General features: G+C 42.3%; 1 protein-coding gene across 2 annotated transcripts in view; it reads left to right on the top strand.

Annotated features, from left to right (window-relative positions):
- Nucleotides 1-5,477, top strand: part of LOC310854968 (protocadherin-17-like) — a 319,220-nt gene extending 313,743 nt beyond the window's left edge. For both annotated transcript variants that reach the window (XM_083759752.1, XM_083759753.1), the window contains one exon: nt 4,531-5,477. In XM_083759752.1, the coding sequence (XP_083615878.1) occupies nt 4,531-5,243 (713 nt within the window). In that variant the 3' untranslated portion in view covers nt 5,244-5,477. The remainder of the gene's footprint in view (nt 1-4,530) is intronic.
- Nucleotides 5,478-16,217: the final 10,740 nt, after the last annotated feature.

Below are 16,217 nucleotides of genomic sequence, written 5' to 3'. Positions count from 1 at the left end.
TGGTAAAATATTGTAGTTGATTGTATGATTGTCTTTTTACGATTGTGTCTCCTGACTCTGGGAACTGGAATAATAGAAACTCACGTGACATTTGCGGTGGGTGGTAACATTTTGGATTGTATGTAGTATTTCTCCATGGCATGGAAAATTATACAGATGTGTGGCTTCTACAGGAGCATAAGCATGTACAGTAGTGCAATGTCACAGCCAGAGGCCTTTTGGTATTAAGTCTACATTACAGTAGATTGATACCAGTTACAACATTACAGTTGATGATAACTGTCAACGTCTATAGCAAATGAATCGCCACTATGACCTTGGTGGACTGCCTCTATAGCACAACCGAAGAGAGAGAGAGAGAGAGAGAGAGAGAGAGAGAGAGAGAGAGATAGATGAATGTCGCCCTCATATGTCATATTGTTAGCCATATACATGAGGAGTCTCAAGGTTGAACGGGCAGCTCCAACATGAATAAGCTATCCGTGATATTCCCTCCAACTAGATGCAGGGAAATATGTCTCCATGGATTATTTATGTTTTAATATGTGCCCTGTGAATGGACAAGCACCTTGGGAGAGCATGAAGACATTGTGGAGGCCAAGTTAATTATGTGTCTGGAATGCAGACACGCTCGCTGGGTGTGGGAACTGGGAAGCCGACCAGTTAGTATTGTGTACGTAGGATCTAGTGCCTTGTAGACTAGTGTTTGGATGTGTGTTTAGCTTTGTTGTTATTGGCTCTGAGAGTGTAAAAATTGATTTTCGCTGTGGACCGATTTGTGTGTGTCTTGACATGGGGTCTGGACTTCCTTTTTCTAATCTCAAATCACTCTTGCACAAACACAGACAGACACCGTGTACTTGCTTTGTGTGGGTCTGGGCATTGACATGCTCTCACCCCCCACCATTTCAATTTACTCTGTCTCAAACTGGTCAAGCTTCCCTTCTCCGTGTTTCCTTTTATTTCCCTCCCAGATGACTGCTTCAGCATGGGAAATGTCAGCCTCTCTTTGGCAGTTAGAATTTGGCCTTCCTTAACCATTTGTGAAGTCTTAAGCTCACCCTTTGTGGCTTAAGGAGAGCAGTCTCTTGGGAATTGGGGCTACTGACCTGCAACGTACTGCAAAGACAAGCCTATAACCATGAGTGAACCCGACCACATCCACTTAATCCAGACTCTCACTATCAACAATATACCACATTGTATTAGTTTGATACTGTATAAAACGCTTAACCTCTCCTGTTTTGAGGAAAGTATGTATTGCCTCTGTAGTTAATTGAACACACTGATAACGTTCCCTGCTGCGTCTCCTTGGTGCGGCTTTTACACAACTAGTGTGAAGTCAAAACGCAGCAAATTAAATCTGCGAGAATAATTCAACTTCTCTGCCCGAAGTAGAGGTGTGAATGCCACCTAAATCAACCTAAACTGATATTAACGGCATTATAAGGAGTTGCATGAGGAGTATGAGATGTCATTTTAGTAGATGGAGTGTCACTATAATGTTATTAAGACTGATTTGGGGCGTTAAGACTTTATGCTGTTTCATGTAATGCTTATTATATGCTAGCCTATTGTCAAGCTATACTCAAAATACTTTACCTATTGCAGTTTGACTTTCACAGCAGAAGACATTTTTGACTTTACACTTTTTTGACAGTTAATTCTTTTTTTCTCGAAAGCTTATTATAAGAATTGGTATTTTGTAGTGGTATGCTCAGATATGGACAACTGAACCCAGGGCTAAATCATATTGGCAGGCAGGTTAGATTCGCCATAGAATCTCACACATTGTGTGAGTCAGAATTGAAAAGCATTGAGAGCCAATTATACTTAGTTGACGGGTCACTCATTTGAATGTCAAGCTGTACAATTCCACCCACTCTTATACTCCAGTAGTCAGTCAAACGAATGCTAAGAATAACCTGCAACTAGGGGTGTAACGATATAGTAACGGCATTGAAAAATCTATTTTAATTAAAAAAATCGAAGTATATCGAAATGAAAACGGCAACATTGACTATGTATCGTATACTATTGAATCGTATCTACTGTATCGATTTCAAATCATTGAATCATATCTACTGTATCGATTTCAAATCATTGAATCGTATCGGATCGCCATAATGAACCAATATCGTCCATGTATCGTATCGTCAACCATGTATCGTGATATGTATCGTATCGCTGTTAAAATGTATCGTTACTTACAGTACACCCCTACTGTACCTGCAACCATTATTTGATATCGGATCCGACTGGAACATGTAACACATAATGGATCGAAGAAGCTCCTTGTATCATAATTGTCTCCACCAGGCCGAAGGCATGGGGGGAGAGTATGTTTTGCACTCCGTCCGTCCATCCGTGTGTCCGTCCGTCCGTGTGTGTGTCCGTGAGCAGCTAATCTCCGGCACCATTAACCCGGTCGATGCCAAATTTTGCACACACACTCCCTGGATGCCAACGATGAACCTCTGCCCCAAACGGCCAGAACGGCCTGTTATAGCGCCACCAGGAGGCCGCTTTGCACAGTACACCTACAGATTTTGTCCAAACATCGCGCGAATTGGTACACAGTCTCTCTAGAGCCATTCAACGAAACAGCTCTTTCAGATTTCTCAGACTCCATCCTGATTGGTTAAGATTGGCTTCCAAAGTTCACAGGAGTGCTCAGTTTCAAACAAAATGCTGCAAATCATGAACACATCGCATGATTTCCGTGAAATTGTGCACGCACATTCCCACTAGGCCGAGGGAGAAATGCCACATGAACAATTTCAACTCAGCCTCAAGGTGGAGCTATAACTGGCCGAAAAGTGTTTTTACCTCTAACTGCACGGATCTGTGGATAACTTTGTATGCCAACTCCCTAGAGGCCAAGGAAGAACCTTTGCCTGGAATTGTTTACTTTTGTTGCCCTTTTATCCAACCACCAGATGAAGGCAAGCTGCAATGTCCTACATTCCTATCCTGGTGGAGACCTGTGCCCAGAAGGGCACTTTTTCTAGTTATATTATGAAGTCATGGTATCGGGTCTTCCAGGTTGTTGTCTTATATAGCTTCATCCCACGTATACCTGAGCCAATGGAATCATTCCATTTGTGGGACAACAGATGCTCTTTCTTCCTCTGTTTTTCACCCTGTGCCCAATAGGGGAGAAAGAAATGTGATTTCCCCCCCCCCCCCCCGCCCTCCCTCCCCTACCCATTTCTGGATCCATTTCACACAGCTATGAACACTCCCGTCCGTAATCAGCCAGAGTGTGCATCCTTCTGAATAGAGATGAAAGAGGAGAATGTGTGCGCGCTACTAGCACACACACGCACGCACACACACACACACACACACACAGTGCGTGCGTCAGTGCATGTGTGTCTCCCTCTCTTCGGCTAACAAATAAACATGCAGGAACACACATAGGGAAGAAGCACAAGGCGTTTGGCACCGTCTCTCTGTCTAGGGAGGGCTTCAAAGCTCAGTGACATGAATTTATGATAACGGCATTATGCCATTGCCAAACCTCAACTGTTGTTGTTCTCCTCTCTGTAGCCCACCCCATCCCATCCCCTCTCTGTAGCCCACCCCCCCCCCCCCCCCCATCACATCCCCTCTCTGTATGCTCTGCCATCCCCTTGATCAGAGCTTTGGAAAATGCATATTCGCCCAGCAGGTGTTCCCTGGGAAGAGAGTGTGTGTGTGTGTGTGTGTGTGTGTGTGTGTGTGTGTGTGTGTGTGTGTGTGTGTGTGTGTGTGTGTGTGTGTGTGTGTGTGTGTGTGTGTGTATATGTGTGTGTGTGTGTGCGTGCGCCTGCACGTGTGTTCACATTTTCACATTATTTGATTATATGTTTAGCTATAATTACCCAGCCTTGGACTTTCGGCTCTGCAGAATGCAGTGATGCACTTATTTATTTATTTTCAGCTGCCCCCTCTCTGTGTGGTGTAATTATATTACATGTGCAGTGCATATCTCTGCATGTTGTTGTGACCTCACCTGTTAACCCTTTGTCTTTATCCTTATGTCTCCTCAGATGAGGACTGTGTGAATTAACCCACCCCCCCCTCTGTCTTTATGTCTCCACAGATGAGGACTGTGTGAATTAACCCATTCTGAACGGGCACCCATTTTGGTGTCAGCATCATGTTATGCTTGAACTATTTAAAAATAGCAGATCTACAAGCTCATATCGCGCCACCGAGTGGCGCGATACGAGCTTGTAGGTCTGCTATTTTTTTAAAATCAAAGACACTTTTAGAATCTGATCTCAGGTCAGAATGGGTTAATAATGAAACTGTCAGGATGTAATAGACATTTTTAGAATCTGATCTCAGGTCAGAATGGGTTAACCCACCCCCTCTGTCTTTATGTCTCCACAGATGAGGACTGTGTGAATTAACCCACCCCCTCTGTCTTTATGTCTCCTCAGATGAGGACTGTGTGAATTAACCCACCCCCTCTGTCTTTATGTCTCCTCAGATGAGGACTGTGTGAATTAACCCACCCCCTCTGTCTTTGTGTCTCCTCAGATGAGGACTGTGTGAACTGCACGGAGGAGTGCAGGGTGCTGGGTCACTCTGACCGCTGCTGGATGCCCCAGTTCCCCGCGGGGGGCAACCAGGCAGAGGGCGTGGACTACCGGAACAATCTGTTTGTGCCCGCCGGCATGGAGACGGTGCCGGAGACGGAGACCTACGAGACCGTCAACCCCAACGGCAAGAAGACCTTCTGTACGTTCGGCAAGGAGCGCCGGGACCACACCATCCTGGTGGCCAACGTCAAGCCCTACCTGAAGGCCAAGCGCGCGCTGAGCCCCTTGCTCCAGGAGGTGCCCTCCGCCTCCGGCAGCCCCACCAAGGGCTGCAACACCTCCTCCTCCCCGTGCTCCTCGGTGAAGAGCCCGGCGGACGGCGCAGAGGGCAAGCCTCCGCCCGCCACGTGCTCGGGCCACTACGGCCCCCCCGACGGCCAGTACCTGTCGCCGGCCAAACAAAGCAGAGAACAGGGCGGCGGCTACGCGGCCATGCCTCCGTCCGACCCGGTGGCCAAGGTGCTGGCGGAGGCCCGGTCCAGGATCAGTCAGGAGGCGGCGGTGTGCTCGGGGGAAATGGAGCGCGTCCTGGAGCAGCCCGAGCTGGAGGCGGGCCACGACGGCATGGACGCCGACCAGGTGGTGAGGGACATCGACAAACTGCTGCAGGACTGCAGAGGAGGCGAGGCCACGGGCACACTCAGGAAGTGACACAGAGAGAACTCAGAGAGAGGACGGAGGAGGGCGACGATGATAGGAGGCGAGACGGGTGGAGAGGAAAGGATGCGACTGCCATCGAAAACTGTCACCAAATCAACTCAACTCAACTAAGGCTCTTATAATAGGAGCTGTGGTCAGATTATGTGTTGTTGACAATAACTGACAACTGGAAGGACAATGGAAACAATTTATAATATTGCTTTGGCACCAGTTGGTTGTGGTGACATCGCTACCATTCTTGATAACTAACTACAATTTGAACATTTGAATTCTGTTGACTTTATGAACTATTTTTTTGTTTTGTTTTGGATTCTTTAAGCAGATGGCAGAGGCTTATGCTTCTGGCTCCTTGCAAAGCTTTTATCTAAGTGCCCACCAGCTCATAAGTGTGTTGTTCATGGTTTCTTGTGAAATCCTATACATATCTGATTGTGTATAGGCTGATTTCTGTTAAGTGTGATTGCCACCGGGCATAAAAAGACAAGGACTTCGTATGGTCAGACATGACAATCGAGGTAGGAACAGAGGAACAAAAGTCTGGTCCCCAAGGGGACCAGGGAAGGACGGAAAGACAAAAAAAGCAACGTTATCTTTTCTGACTTTTTATTATTGTTGTTCAATGCGGATTCTGTGTGTTGGAAGCTGGCTAATCAGGGGTGTTCAGATGTGGGGTCAGCGATGGACTAAAAAGGGCCAGAGTGTTGTACTGATGGGGAAACTATTAACAGTGTAAACCATGTTTCACCTGTCATTTATATTCACATGTGTAAGCTGTGTCTCACCCCCTATTTAAGCATTCATGTTTCCTGACTGGTGTAGCTGTGGACACCATTTTATACATATGCACTACACTGAAAATACACGAGCACATGCGTGCGCGCACACACACACGCACACGCACACACACACACACACACACACACGAACACACACACACGCACACACACATACAATTGGCCATCTGTGTAATCGTCTAATACATGTAAATCATCAGCTTTCAGTCCCTTGTGTACGGTGAATTTCCATGTGTCTGACTCTGCCTCAAGGCAAATCACAATCCTGTATAAAAAGGGACATTTTTTCCTCAACTGTGAAAAGATAACATCTATATGATTATATAGATCAATATATGTATGAATTCATGTATAGTGTCCAGATATTAACGAGATATTTATACATTTTGTAAGAAAACAAGAAATGAGAAAACTTTGAGCAAAAAAGGTGTCCTGGAGTAAAGGAACAGGTTAAAGAGGGGTATTTATTCAAAGAACCGCAAAGGACACTGCCACTGTTTCAAAGAAAAATACCCCAAAATATTAACAAACAAGAAAATGTCCCTTCACATTATCACTATACATATATCATTATATGTGTAAATGTATACGATTTAAATGTGTTTACATAAAAAATGACATATTTTTATTGATTTTACTGCAATTTCTGTGCATTTGAGCCAAATTGTTATGTGTACAAAAGCGATATTGTGTATTTTATTAAATTAATATATAGTTGTGTTGCAATATACATGGGCTTATATTGTATTTGGCAAAAGTTGCCTTAGTAGCTGTCGAACTCTGTGAGTTTGCTTTAGTTTGGGATTTTTGTTGATGTTTCCCCCCCCCCCCTCTATTCTGCATCCTGCAGGCTGGCTTCAGTGCTTTTGACATGTCGCCTCTTTCTACCCTGAGATCTAACTGGATCAAACTAGATCTAACTGGATCAAATACACATTAACTGTTTGAAAAGCGTAACGAGCCAGCCGACCTAGAATACAGTTCAAAACCAATGACAACAACTGAAAAAAAAATGAACAAAAAAAACATGACACGTTTGAATATTTTTTACTGAGCAGATTTTTACGGGGCAGCTATTTACTTTAACAATAACTCGAATGGGTATTATGTATTGTGGTTCTGTTTTTACTTTATTTTAAAAAAAGGGAGGGAGGGGGGGGGGGGGGGGGAGAAACCTGCCATAATGAAAAGTGGAGTGGTTTCCTTGGTGATCATATAACTGCCTTACCATCTCTGCGGAGAGCTTGTTGTTTCTGTGGAGCTTGTGACTGCTATTGATACCCTGGTCCACCCGAATGTGCATTTTCTATAAAGGACCAAAAGAGGTTCTTTTTTTTCAGCAGTCTGTGTTGTTTCTGTATGTACGTACTGTATGTATCCCTTCACTATACACATTAGAATTGTCATATACTTTCCAGAGAAACCCTAACATCTTTTCTGAAGTTCCTTTAGATTTGATGTCTTCGGTGTTTAGGTACATGGTTTAATTATATCAACCAAGTGTCTTCACATTCAGGCTTTCTTAACGAAACAAAAACTATATATACAAATATTTATTTTTTAAAATCTTGGCACATTTCGGCCACCCTCTGAAATAATAATGGGGGGAGTGCTTTTTCTAATATTCAATGACAATAAGATAGGCAAAACAGTAGTCTAGATTAAATATGACAATAACCTCAAGTTCTTGTTGAGACATGCCCGAGTGAAGGAACAATGACTTGTGCATAATGTGTCAGGGTTGGCAAAAAAAATACGCATTCTATCCTACAGAGACATGTCATGTCTGAGTATTCTAATGTTGTTTCCACTTATTTGTCCTTCTCTCTTTTCTTAAGTCCACACAATCTCGTAGAACAGGTAGTGATAAACGTCAAGATATTCTCTTGAACACCCTGGTCCAGTGTCTGTCTTCTAATACATTTTGGCTAAGAAGAGGAGACGAGTAAAACGAAGACTTCTCAGATGCACCCTCGTTGTGTCATTTAAAACACTGTGCCGCCCCTGGGGGAGCTTTGCTAAACGACAGATGTCCTTCATAAACACTGTTGCGTTATAATGACATCTTGCATTCCCTGACATTTACAATGTTTTCTTCTGTTTGTTCTCCATACATTTGGTTGTGTTTCCCAACCCCCTCCTCATCGCTTTATTTGTTTGCTCATTATATGTATAAACAGGAGTATCCATAGGTTGTTCTTCTCTGGAAATGTTTTAAAATATATATATATCCCTGTAACACCCAGCGTTGCAATAATACAACATATTTTAATTCATTCATTCATTTTTTCACCTAAACTTCATCATTGATGTTCATTGCAATGCCATTGGTCATGATATGATTTGCATATAAATACCCCCCAAAGAGGCTAAAATTCACACAATTAAACATCTCTGGACTTTTGAACAATTTTAACCTATGACCTTTGACCTTTAACCCTGATAAAAGTAAGTAAAATAACTAATCATTAGAATGTCTAGAACATGTTTTATTTATTATTGTGAAAGATATCCCCCAAATGTAAATTATTAATTAATTTATTATTATTATTTTAATAATTATTATTATTATAAATGTGCATAAACTTTCCTCTGATAAGTCCTAGTAGTAAAAAGTAGTAAGGTTGAAATTAATCCGGGTTTTACAGGGAGAATAATTATTTTCAATTGTGAGCCGACAATTCTGACAGTGTTTACTTTTGCCACATTTCATTAACAAAGTTTGCTCCGTTGCTTTGATCCTACGTAAACAATGCCTTAAAGCATTGAGACCTCACATTCCCTGCGGTGCACCATAGACCTCACATTCCCTACAGTGCATAAAGCCATTCATCTTTGTGATGTACCATCGTTTTATCACTGTATGCTCTTTATTTCTTTGTATTTGATTATCATAAGAACTTCACATGTGTGTAGACGTGTGTGTAGACTGGTCTACAGTATGTCCAGCGCATGCACACCGGCAGCGCCAGTGTGCTTTCATCTGTTTTAATAGATTCATTGTTTGAACTTTATTTGTGACTATAGTTCTTGGTTTTAATGCCATCACATTAAAACCATTGCTGTGCTCCTTTTGTTTTGGCCATTCATTGAAACTAGCACTGAATTCACCCCGTAGGACTCTGTCTTTTAGTCAGGATCTGGCTACCACAAAAACAGAATTCATTCCCCAGGACTCTGTCTTTTAGTCAGGATCTGGCTACCACAAAAACAGTCACAGTTCAGACATTTTTAAAAGGCTGTCCCCACTAACGCTGTTCCTCTGGTCTGGCTCCTATGATTGTATACACCCTGGCAAGCTGCGGGCATGAGCTGGTTCTGGGAGGAGGGTAGAAGGTATGCTTTATAGCCATGGTCCTCTCAGGCTGTTTGCTGTCTAATGGGGCAGTGGCTGCTGAGGTCAACACATCGTCGGGGATCAAGCCTAATGTAAGGCTTCTCATTATTGTCTAATTACCCACTGTAGGCATGCAAAAAGGATTGATCGGTGCATTAGTCAAATCTAGGGTGGGGTATTTTTGGCCACTGGAGACAAAAATACCCCTTACCGAGTGATTAAAACAAGCCCTCGCTGAATATGGCTAATCCCCCTCTCTCCTCTGACTCACACTGATGCAGGCGAACCCATGATGTTAGGCTACTCGCAGATTCACACACACACACACACACACACACATAAAGACATCAACATGTCCTTTTGGTTAGTTAAAATAAGCACCCGATGTTTGTCAATGTTGTCCCCTCACCCTCTCCAAGCCCACACTGTTACCATAGGGCTCCACGTACGCTACGATGGGCAACTGGTAAAAAAGACCAGAGACATTCATTTGTATGGATTATCTCAACTGCTATTGTCTAAAGGCTGTGTTCATTGTGATCTATCTGGAAAAAAAATAAGATTGAAAAGACTGAATAAAAAAAGCTATTGCTAATAGTTATTGCTCTTTGTCCTTGAATGAGTCGGTACCGTTAAAGCATGCTTGGCCAAGATAAATGGCTTTCATTATCACTTCAGTGATTTAATATTTATATTTCATTAAGCATCATTGTTTTGTCGTTTTGTCTTTGCCTTCTCTAATAAGATTGCTTTGTTTATTTGCACAGCACCCATTTTACATAGGAAAACAAAAAAGGCGTTTTGCACATTATTATTTTTAACACATGCACGCACTTATGATGTACACATACAGTACACAATACACCACTTAAAAGGTTTGCTTTGGGCTAGTGATTCTTGATTCATCTCATTAGCTCATCTCGCCATAGTACAAAAGATTACTGCTCCTGTTGTGTTGTGTTTTTTTTGCACGGTTTGCTGAGAGGGCGAATAAAATGGCATTTGCAATGATGTGCACTAATGCCTCTCAGATAAGAAGCTGCACTCCACCCCCTCACCCCCAGATTTACATACCCAGGCCAAATTAAAGTGTCTTCAACACTGCCCTGTGGTGAGAGAGGGTGATATGCTTGGCAGATGAGTCAACTCTACCATGCGGCGTGTGGTTGAGGGCAATGCAAAATAATGTTTTAAGTGGAAGGTACACAGCCAGGCAGATGTGGTCTTTTGATGTTGTATTTCACATCATGTGAATTAACAACTTAAACCCTCCATAGTACCGGACTGGAATTACAACAGTCCCCCCCCAAGTCTATACACAAAATCTCTTCAGCAAAAATAGTGGAGCTTTTGTAGATTGGCTATTTATTTTTGTGCTAAATACACTTGGAATAGCAAGCTGCAGTCAAAGTGCTTAATTAAACAAGTTGTTTCATTAATTGCCTTCTTATTTCATCTAATGGGCAATTAACCCATTTAGACCTGAGCTCGATTCTACAAAAGTTTCTTCTAAATCGTGACGTTTCTTTTTCCTGAAAAACCCTCATGTTTCTATATGTGTCAGTGGTGCTCAACCTTTTTCGCCAACACATTTTCAACGATTAAAAAAAATATAGCAGACCTACAAGCTCATGGTGCGGCACTCGGTGCCGCGCTATGAGCTTGTAGATCTGCTATTTTTCAATAGCTAAAGTAGCCTACAACATAATGCTTCAAACACCAAAAGGTCTTCCCGTACAGAATGGGTTAACTGGGATACCAATAATTTTCATACAGTCAATTATTCATTAAGCACTGATCAGTTAACTGTTATTTCCTGCCAGTCAAAGTGATGTGTGTCATGGGAGGTCATGGTCAGTAACGTTCAGATCCCAAAGAAAAACGTTTTCGTTTGTTTGTTGTTTTGCTGTTTTCGTCACAGCAGTTATAAAAAAATCCCACCCGTGTGCAAGTAAGTGGTGCAATTCCGTGTGGGGGTCCCCGGGGGTTGGGGGGGGGGGGGAGTTCCCACAGGAACGCACCCAGGGTGCCGGCCTGATTCCGGCGAGCCGCCCCGCGTCCGAAACGGTTGAGAAATGACAGAGTTACCGTGTGGGGGTACCCTCTACTGTACCCTCTACTGTACTGTACTGTACTGTCACTGTATACTGGCACACCCAAAATCACCATATATACAGTTAATATGTGCGTGTGTTTGTGTGTCTGTTAGGTTGTGCACAGGTGGTGAAAAACAACCATGCTGTTTTCACCCACCCACACACAAAGTAACTTAAGGAAGTGGTTGCACCACTTAAAAACAGGATGGAAATGAGTTGTCGGCTATTATAAGTTTGTGTTGAGAACACTTGATTAAAAAGAAAAGTTGAGGATATTTATTATGTTGACTAACTGTCGAAAGGCCAATGTCATTATTGAGTATTTCTTGTAAAAAAAAAAGGATGTTTTCTTACATTATAACAATGACATAGTTGGCTGGCTGAGGTAGCAACTTTGCTGCTTAATTTATATAAATATTTTACAAGATTAACGATTTTGAGATGAATAATTCATCTTGTTTACTTTATTCCAAGGCTACTGGATCAAATGCTCATTTTGAGAGTTCTAACCCGTCGTGTGTCCATTGGTATTCACCAAGGCTTACTCCGTTTTATATATATATATATATATATATATATATATATATATACACACCAGTAGCCCTAAGGCAGAAATTAATTAGAAAGTAGGTAGTCTTTTAAATTAAGCCCCATCTCGCACATCCCACTGTAGCTGTCTCTATGGCCCTACAGGATGGTTTCAACTTTTTATTCAATATATTCTACCAGCCTCTATTAGGAATTAGGAAGAAGAGCTAGAAGTGAATGGGATTTTTTTTATTTGGTGAAAAATGTAGTGAAAAGTGCAATTAAGGCTACAAAATGGACACAGGAAAGCATAACGCTGAAGCTCCACTGCAGACGTCCGTCAGTGTCACGTCATCGTCAACGAAGGTGATGTCTGGACGGACGGCGTTCACCCAGGTTCGTTTTTTTTATATACCCTCCAAACGCAAAGCGACGCAACATATTCAGTGGAGCCCCCAGCGTATAAGAGTCAAGGGTAGAGCGTTCCCATGGCGATATCACGCAAAAAAATTATATGAGAGCGAAAGTGTTTGGGGGCCGCGAAACCTTACTTAAATGGCTCTGTGAGCAAATATAGGAGGGACGCTTTGCGGTATGTCAAGACAGTCAAAAACAGGCATCCTAATGCATCTGTGTAGAGTGTAAATGGTGCATTTATATAGTAAATGGTGCATTTATATAGCGCCTTTATCCAAGGCGCTTTACATAGATTATGCATTACATTCACCCATTCACACACACATTCATACACCGATGGCAGCGGAAACCATACAAGGCACCAACCAGCACATCGGGAGCAATTAGGGGTTCAGTGTCTTGCTCAAGGACAGTAACTCTGGGGGAGCCCGGGTTAGAACTGGCAACTTTATGGTTAACCATCCAGGCACTCTCTACCCCTGAGCCACCGCGGGCCCCAGAGTGTAGATGAGACCTCATCTACACTGCCAGCAATGCAAGGTTTTGCAGCATCAAACACTTTTATTGGTTGAGATCTACGCGAAAATATTGATTCGTTATTTGATTGGTTCAGTCTACGTCGCAACGCTCAATATCACGACAGTTTATCGCGTGATATATATCGCCGTCGGAACGCTTGCTCCATAGATGAGGTGTAACATCACATCTACACAACATGGCAACATCGTGTGAAAAACTGTTCTGATATGGAGCGTCGGCCTGCCCTGAACCAATAAATAGCGTGGAGATCTCAACCAATAAAAGTGTTTGGGGCCGCAAAACCTCGCTCAAATAGAGCGTCGCAGTCCCCGGTATTTCCGAACTCGGCCCAGCAAAAAATAAAAAATAACGTATTTTTTTATTTTTTATATATATTATGATGACAGTAGCGTCATTGCATAACATAATGTGAATGCAATCACTGCATTCAATTTAGCAAAATATGGCAGTGGGTGTATTATTATTATTCATTCATTTTCCTATTTGGATCCTTAGCCACTGGCACTGCCTAGTTTGTCCATCTGTACCTGCATAGATTGATTGGTCATGCCTGCCTGAGGCCTGTCATCATGTGCTTGTTTCTAGAATGCAGCAGATTTGTTTGTATTCACCCCAGAAACTCTTTGTTTATGATTAAATATAAATGAGAAGCCTCTCTGAGAGTATCCTAGATGTTAGCCTCACAATGCCAAACGTCTATTGCAAAGTTTTTGTAAAGAAAGGAAGTCAGCTGTCCCTAGAGGAGCTAGCCTACTGTAGGCCTACAACAGTTGTATCCTGAGGACTTCAGCTTTACTGGGAAACTCCACAACGGCGTCCACCCTTGCTTATGGATTACTACTTGTTTGAAGAATCAAAGGTCAGAATTTAATTGTAATTTTTGCTGAATGGATTTTCATTGATTGTGCCCATGTTGTCTGCTGCTATGCTATGGGGTGCTATCCATGTTGTCTGCTGCTATGCTATGGGGTGCTATCCATGTTGTCTGCTGCTATGCTATGGGGTGCTATATCCATGTTGTCTGCTGCTATGCTATGGGGTGCTATCTTGCTAATTTGTTATTTGGAAGTGAGTTGAAAGAAACTAGCTGTTGTTACACTCTGCAGTCTTACTCTTCAATACTCAACACTATACTTATACTTCAATACTAGTAGGCTGCCTGGGAGAGTGTACATGTTGTTGTTTTATGGTTGTTGAGGAGTGCTCCTATGTCCAAGCAGAACCCAATGGTACTGAAGTTTCTGACATTTTTGACGACCCAGACCATGGGGTCCTGTTCCAGCAGTACCCTGCCACCTGGTACGCGGACATGAATAAAACATAAACACCGTGTTTACGGCCTGTCTGCGCTCTTTGACGACTTTTTTTCCTTTGAGGGCTTCTGAATCTGTGAACTATAAGTACCTATACATGCCGCTGCGAATATCTCCTGTGGCGCGGAAGCCGTTAAGTATTTTTAATCTTTGTTTGACCGATTTGGTCGCTTTGATTCTTCTCTTCCTTCCTTGTTATATATTATATATATACTGTATATTGACACCTCATTGTACCGCCTATCTGGCTAGCTAGTGGCGCTATAGCTATGACAGAGCAGATCAGAGGCAGGGACGTAGCCGCACAAGCCAACCGCACACCGGGAGGCGGTACAATAAACGGTAAACAAACAAGAAGAATCAAAGCGACCAAATCGGTCAAACAAAGATTAAAAATACTTAACGGCTTCCGCGCCACAGGAGATGTGGCGCGGGATGTATAGGTACTTATAGTTCACGAATTCAGAATAACTCAAACAAAAAAAGGCCGTCAAACGCCGCAGATACGATGTTAGCGAGCAGATTTATGTCCGCGTTCCAAAATTCCCATACGAAAATATAAATATGAACAGGGACCCTACACAAAGCAACATCAAAATTTCAGAAAAGCTTTATGGAGGGTTCCGAGAGGGGCTAAGGGTTTGTGTAAACACAAACATTGTGTAAACACAAACATTGAAGGCCATTGACAATGGATGGCCAGCTTTGAATGTTTGTGTAAACACAAACATTGTGTAAACACAAACATTGAAGACGAAGGTGCGATTTTTACATTTGGGAATGTGATGGGATGATTAAGTGTCTTGTAGCAGCCTTGACATTACACCTGTCAATCTCTAAGACACCTGACTTAATATTTTTAGGAAATTGAAGGCAAACATGATTATTAATTAATTAAAAATGAGGGGTATTAATTAATTAATTAATTCCAAATTTCTGCGTGCACAGTGTGCCCGCAGGCAAATCTTCCCAGGCCAAGGTAATAATTAATTCCTGCATACGCCACTGGATTGGCTATTTTCAGCATGCAACCAAGTCTAAATGACTTATACTGGATCTCTTGTCCACTATAGTCCCTCCCTAACATTTTAGTCTAGTTTTTATCTGTTGACGAAATTATCAATAATTTAGTCATCATAGCTTAGTTCTCATTTAGTTTCCATTACATTTTCATCAGTGAAAAAAGGTAGTCGATGAACACTTTTGTCTTAGTTTTAGTCGACAAAAACAACACTGGGACAGTCACATTGAAAAGCATCATGTATTCTAATGACATTTCATCGTCCCCTCGCTCACATCGCTGGCAGTGTAGAGGAGGTGTCACTGCAGCAGTGTTGTTTTTGGCAGAAATTTTCTATTTTAGTTTAGTCATAGTCTTTGGACTGAAACTTCATTTAGTTTTAGTCACATTTTAGTCACCTGGAATGTCTTAGTGTTAGTCTAGTTTTAGTCGACTAAATGTCATAAGATTTTAGTCGACTAAATCTACAGTGGATTTAGTCGACTAAAATGTATTTTGGCGGGTCTTGATGCCGTCTTAATGAGTGTTCACAACGCGTTGTGAGCTTGTAGATCAGCTATTTTCAGCATGCAACCAAGTGTAAAATTACTTGTACTGGATCTCTTGTCCACTACTCCCTTCTTAGCATTTTAGTCTAGTTTGTATCTGTTGACGAAATTGTCAACATATTTAGTCTAGTTTTAGTCATCATAGCTTAGTTTTCATTTAGTTTCCATTTAGTTTTCGTCAGTGAAAAAAGGTAGTCGACGAACATTTTTCGTCTTAGTTTTAGTCGACGAAAACAACACTGCACTGCAGCCATTTTCTAAAGTGACACATCAAAGACACCGTGAGGAATGGACAGACCGGTGGGATATCAATTCAAATCTTAAGTGCCAGGACTGAACAACGGCTGATACTTTCACAGTATCTTTCCATT

Source organism: Protomyctophum parallelum (assembly GCF_964188405.1).
Source record: "Protomyctophum parallelum genome assembly, chromosome: 2".
Classification (NCBI taxonomy): Eukaryota; Metazoa; Chordata; class Actinopteri; order Myctophiformes; family Myctophidae; genus Protomyctophum; species Protomyctophum parallelum.
Note: the sequence above shows the minus strand (reverse complement) of the source record. Positions and strands in the feature narration are given on the sequence as shown.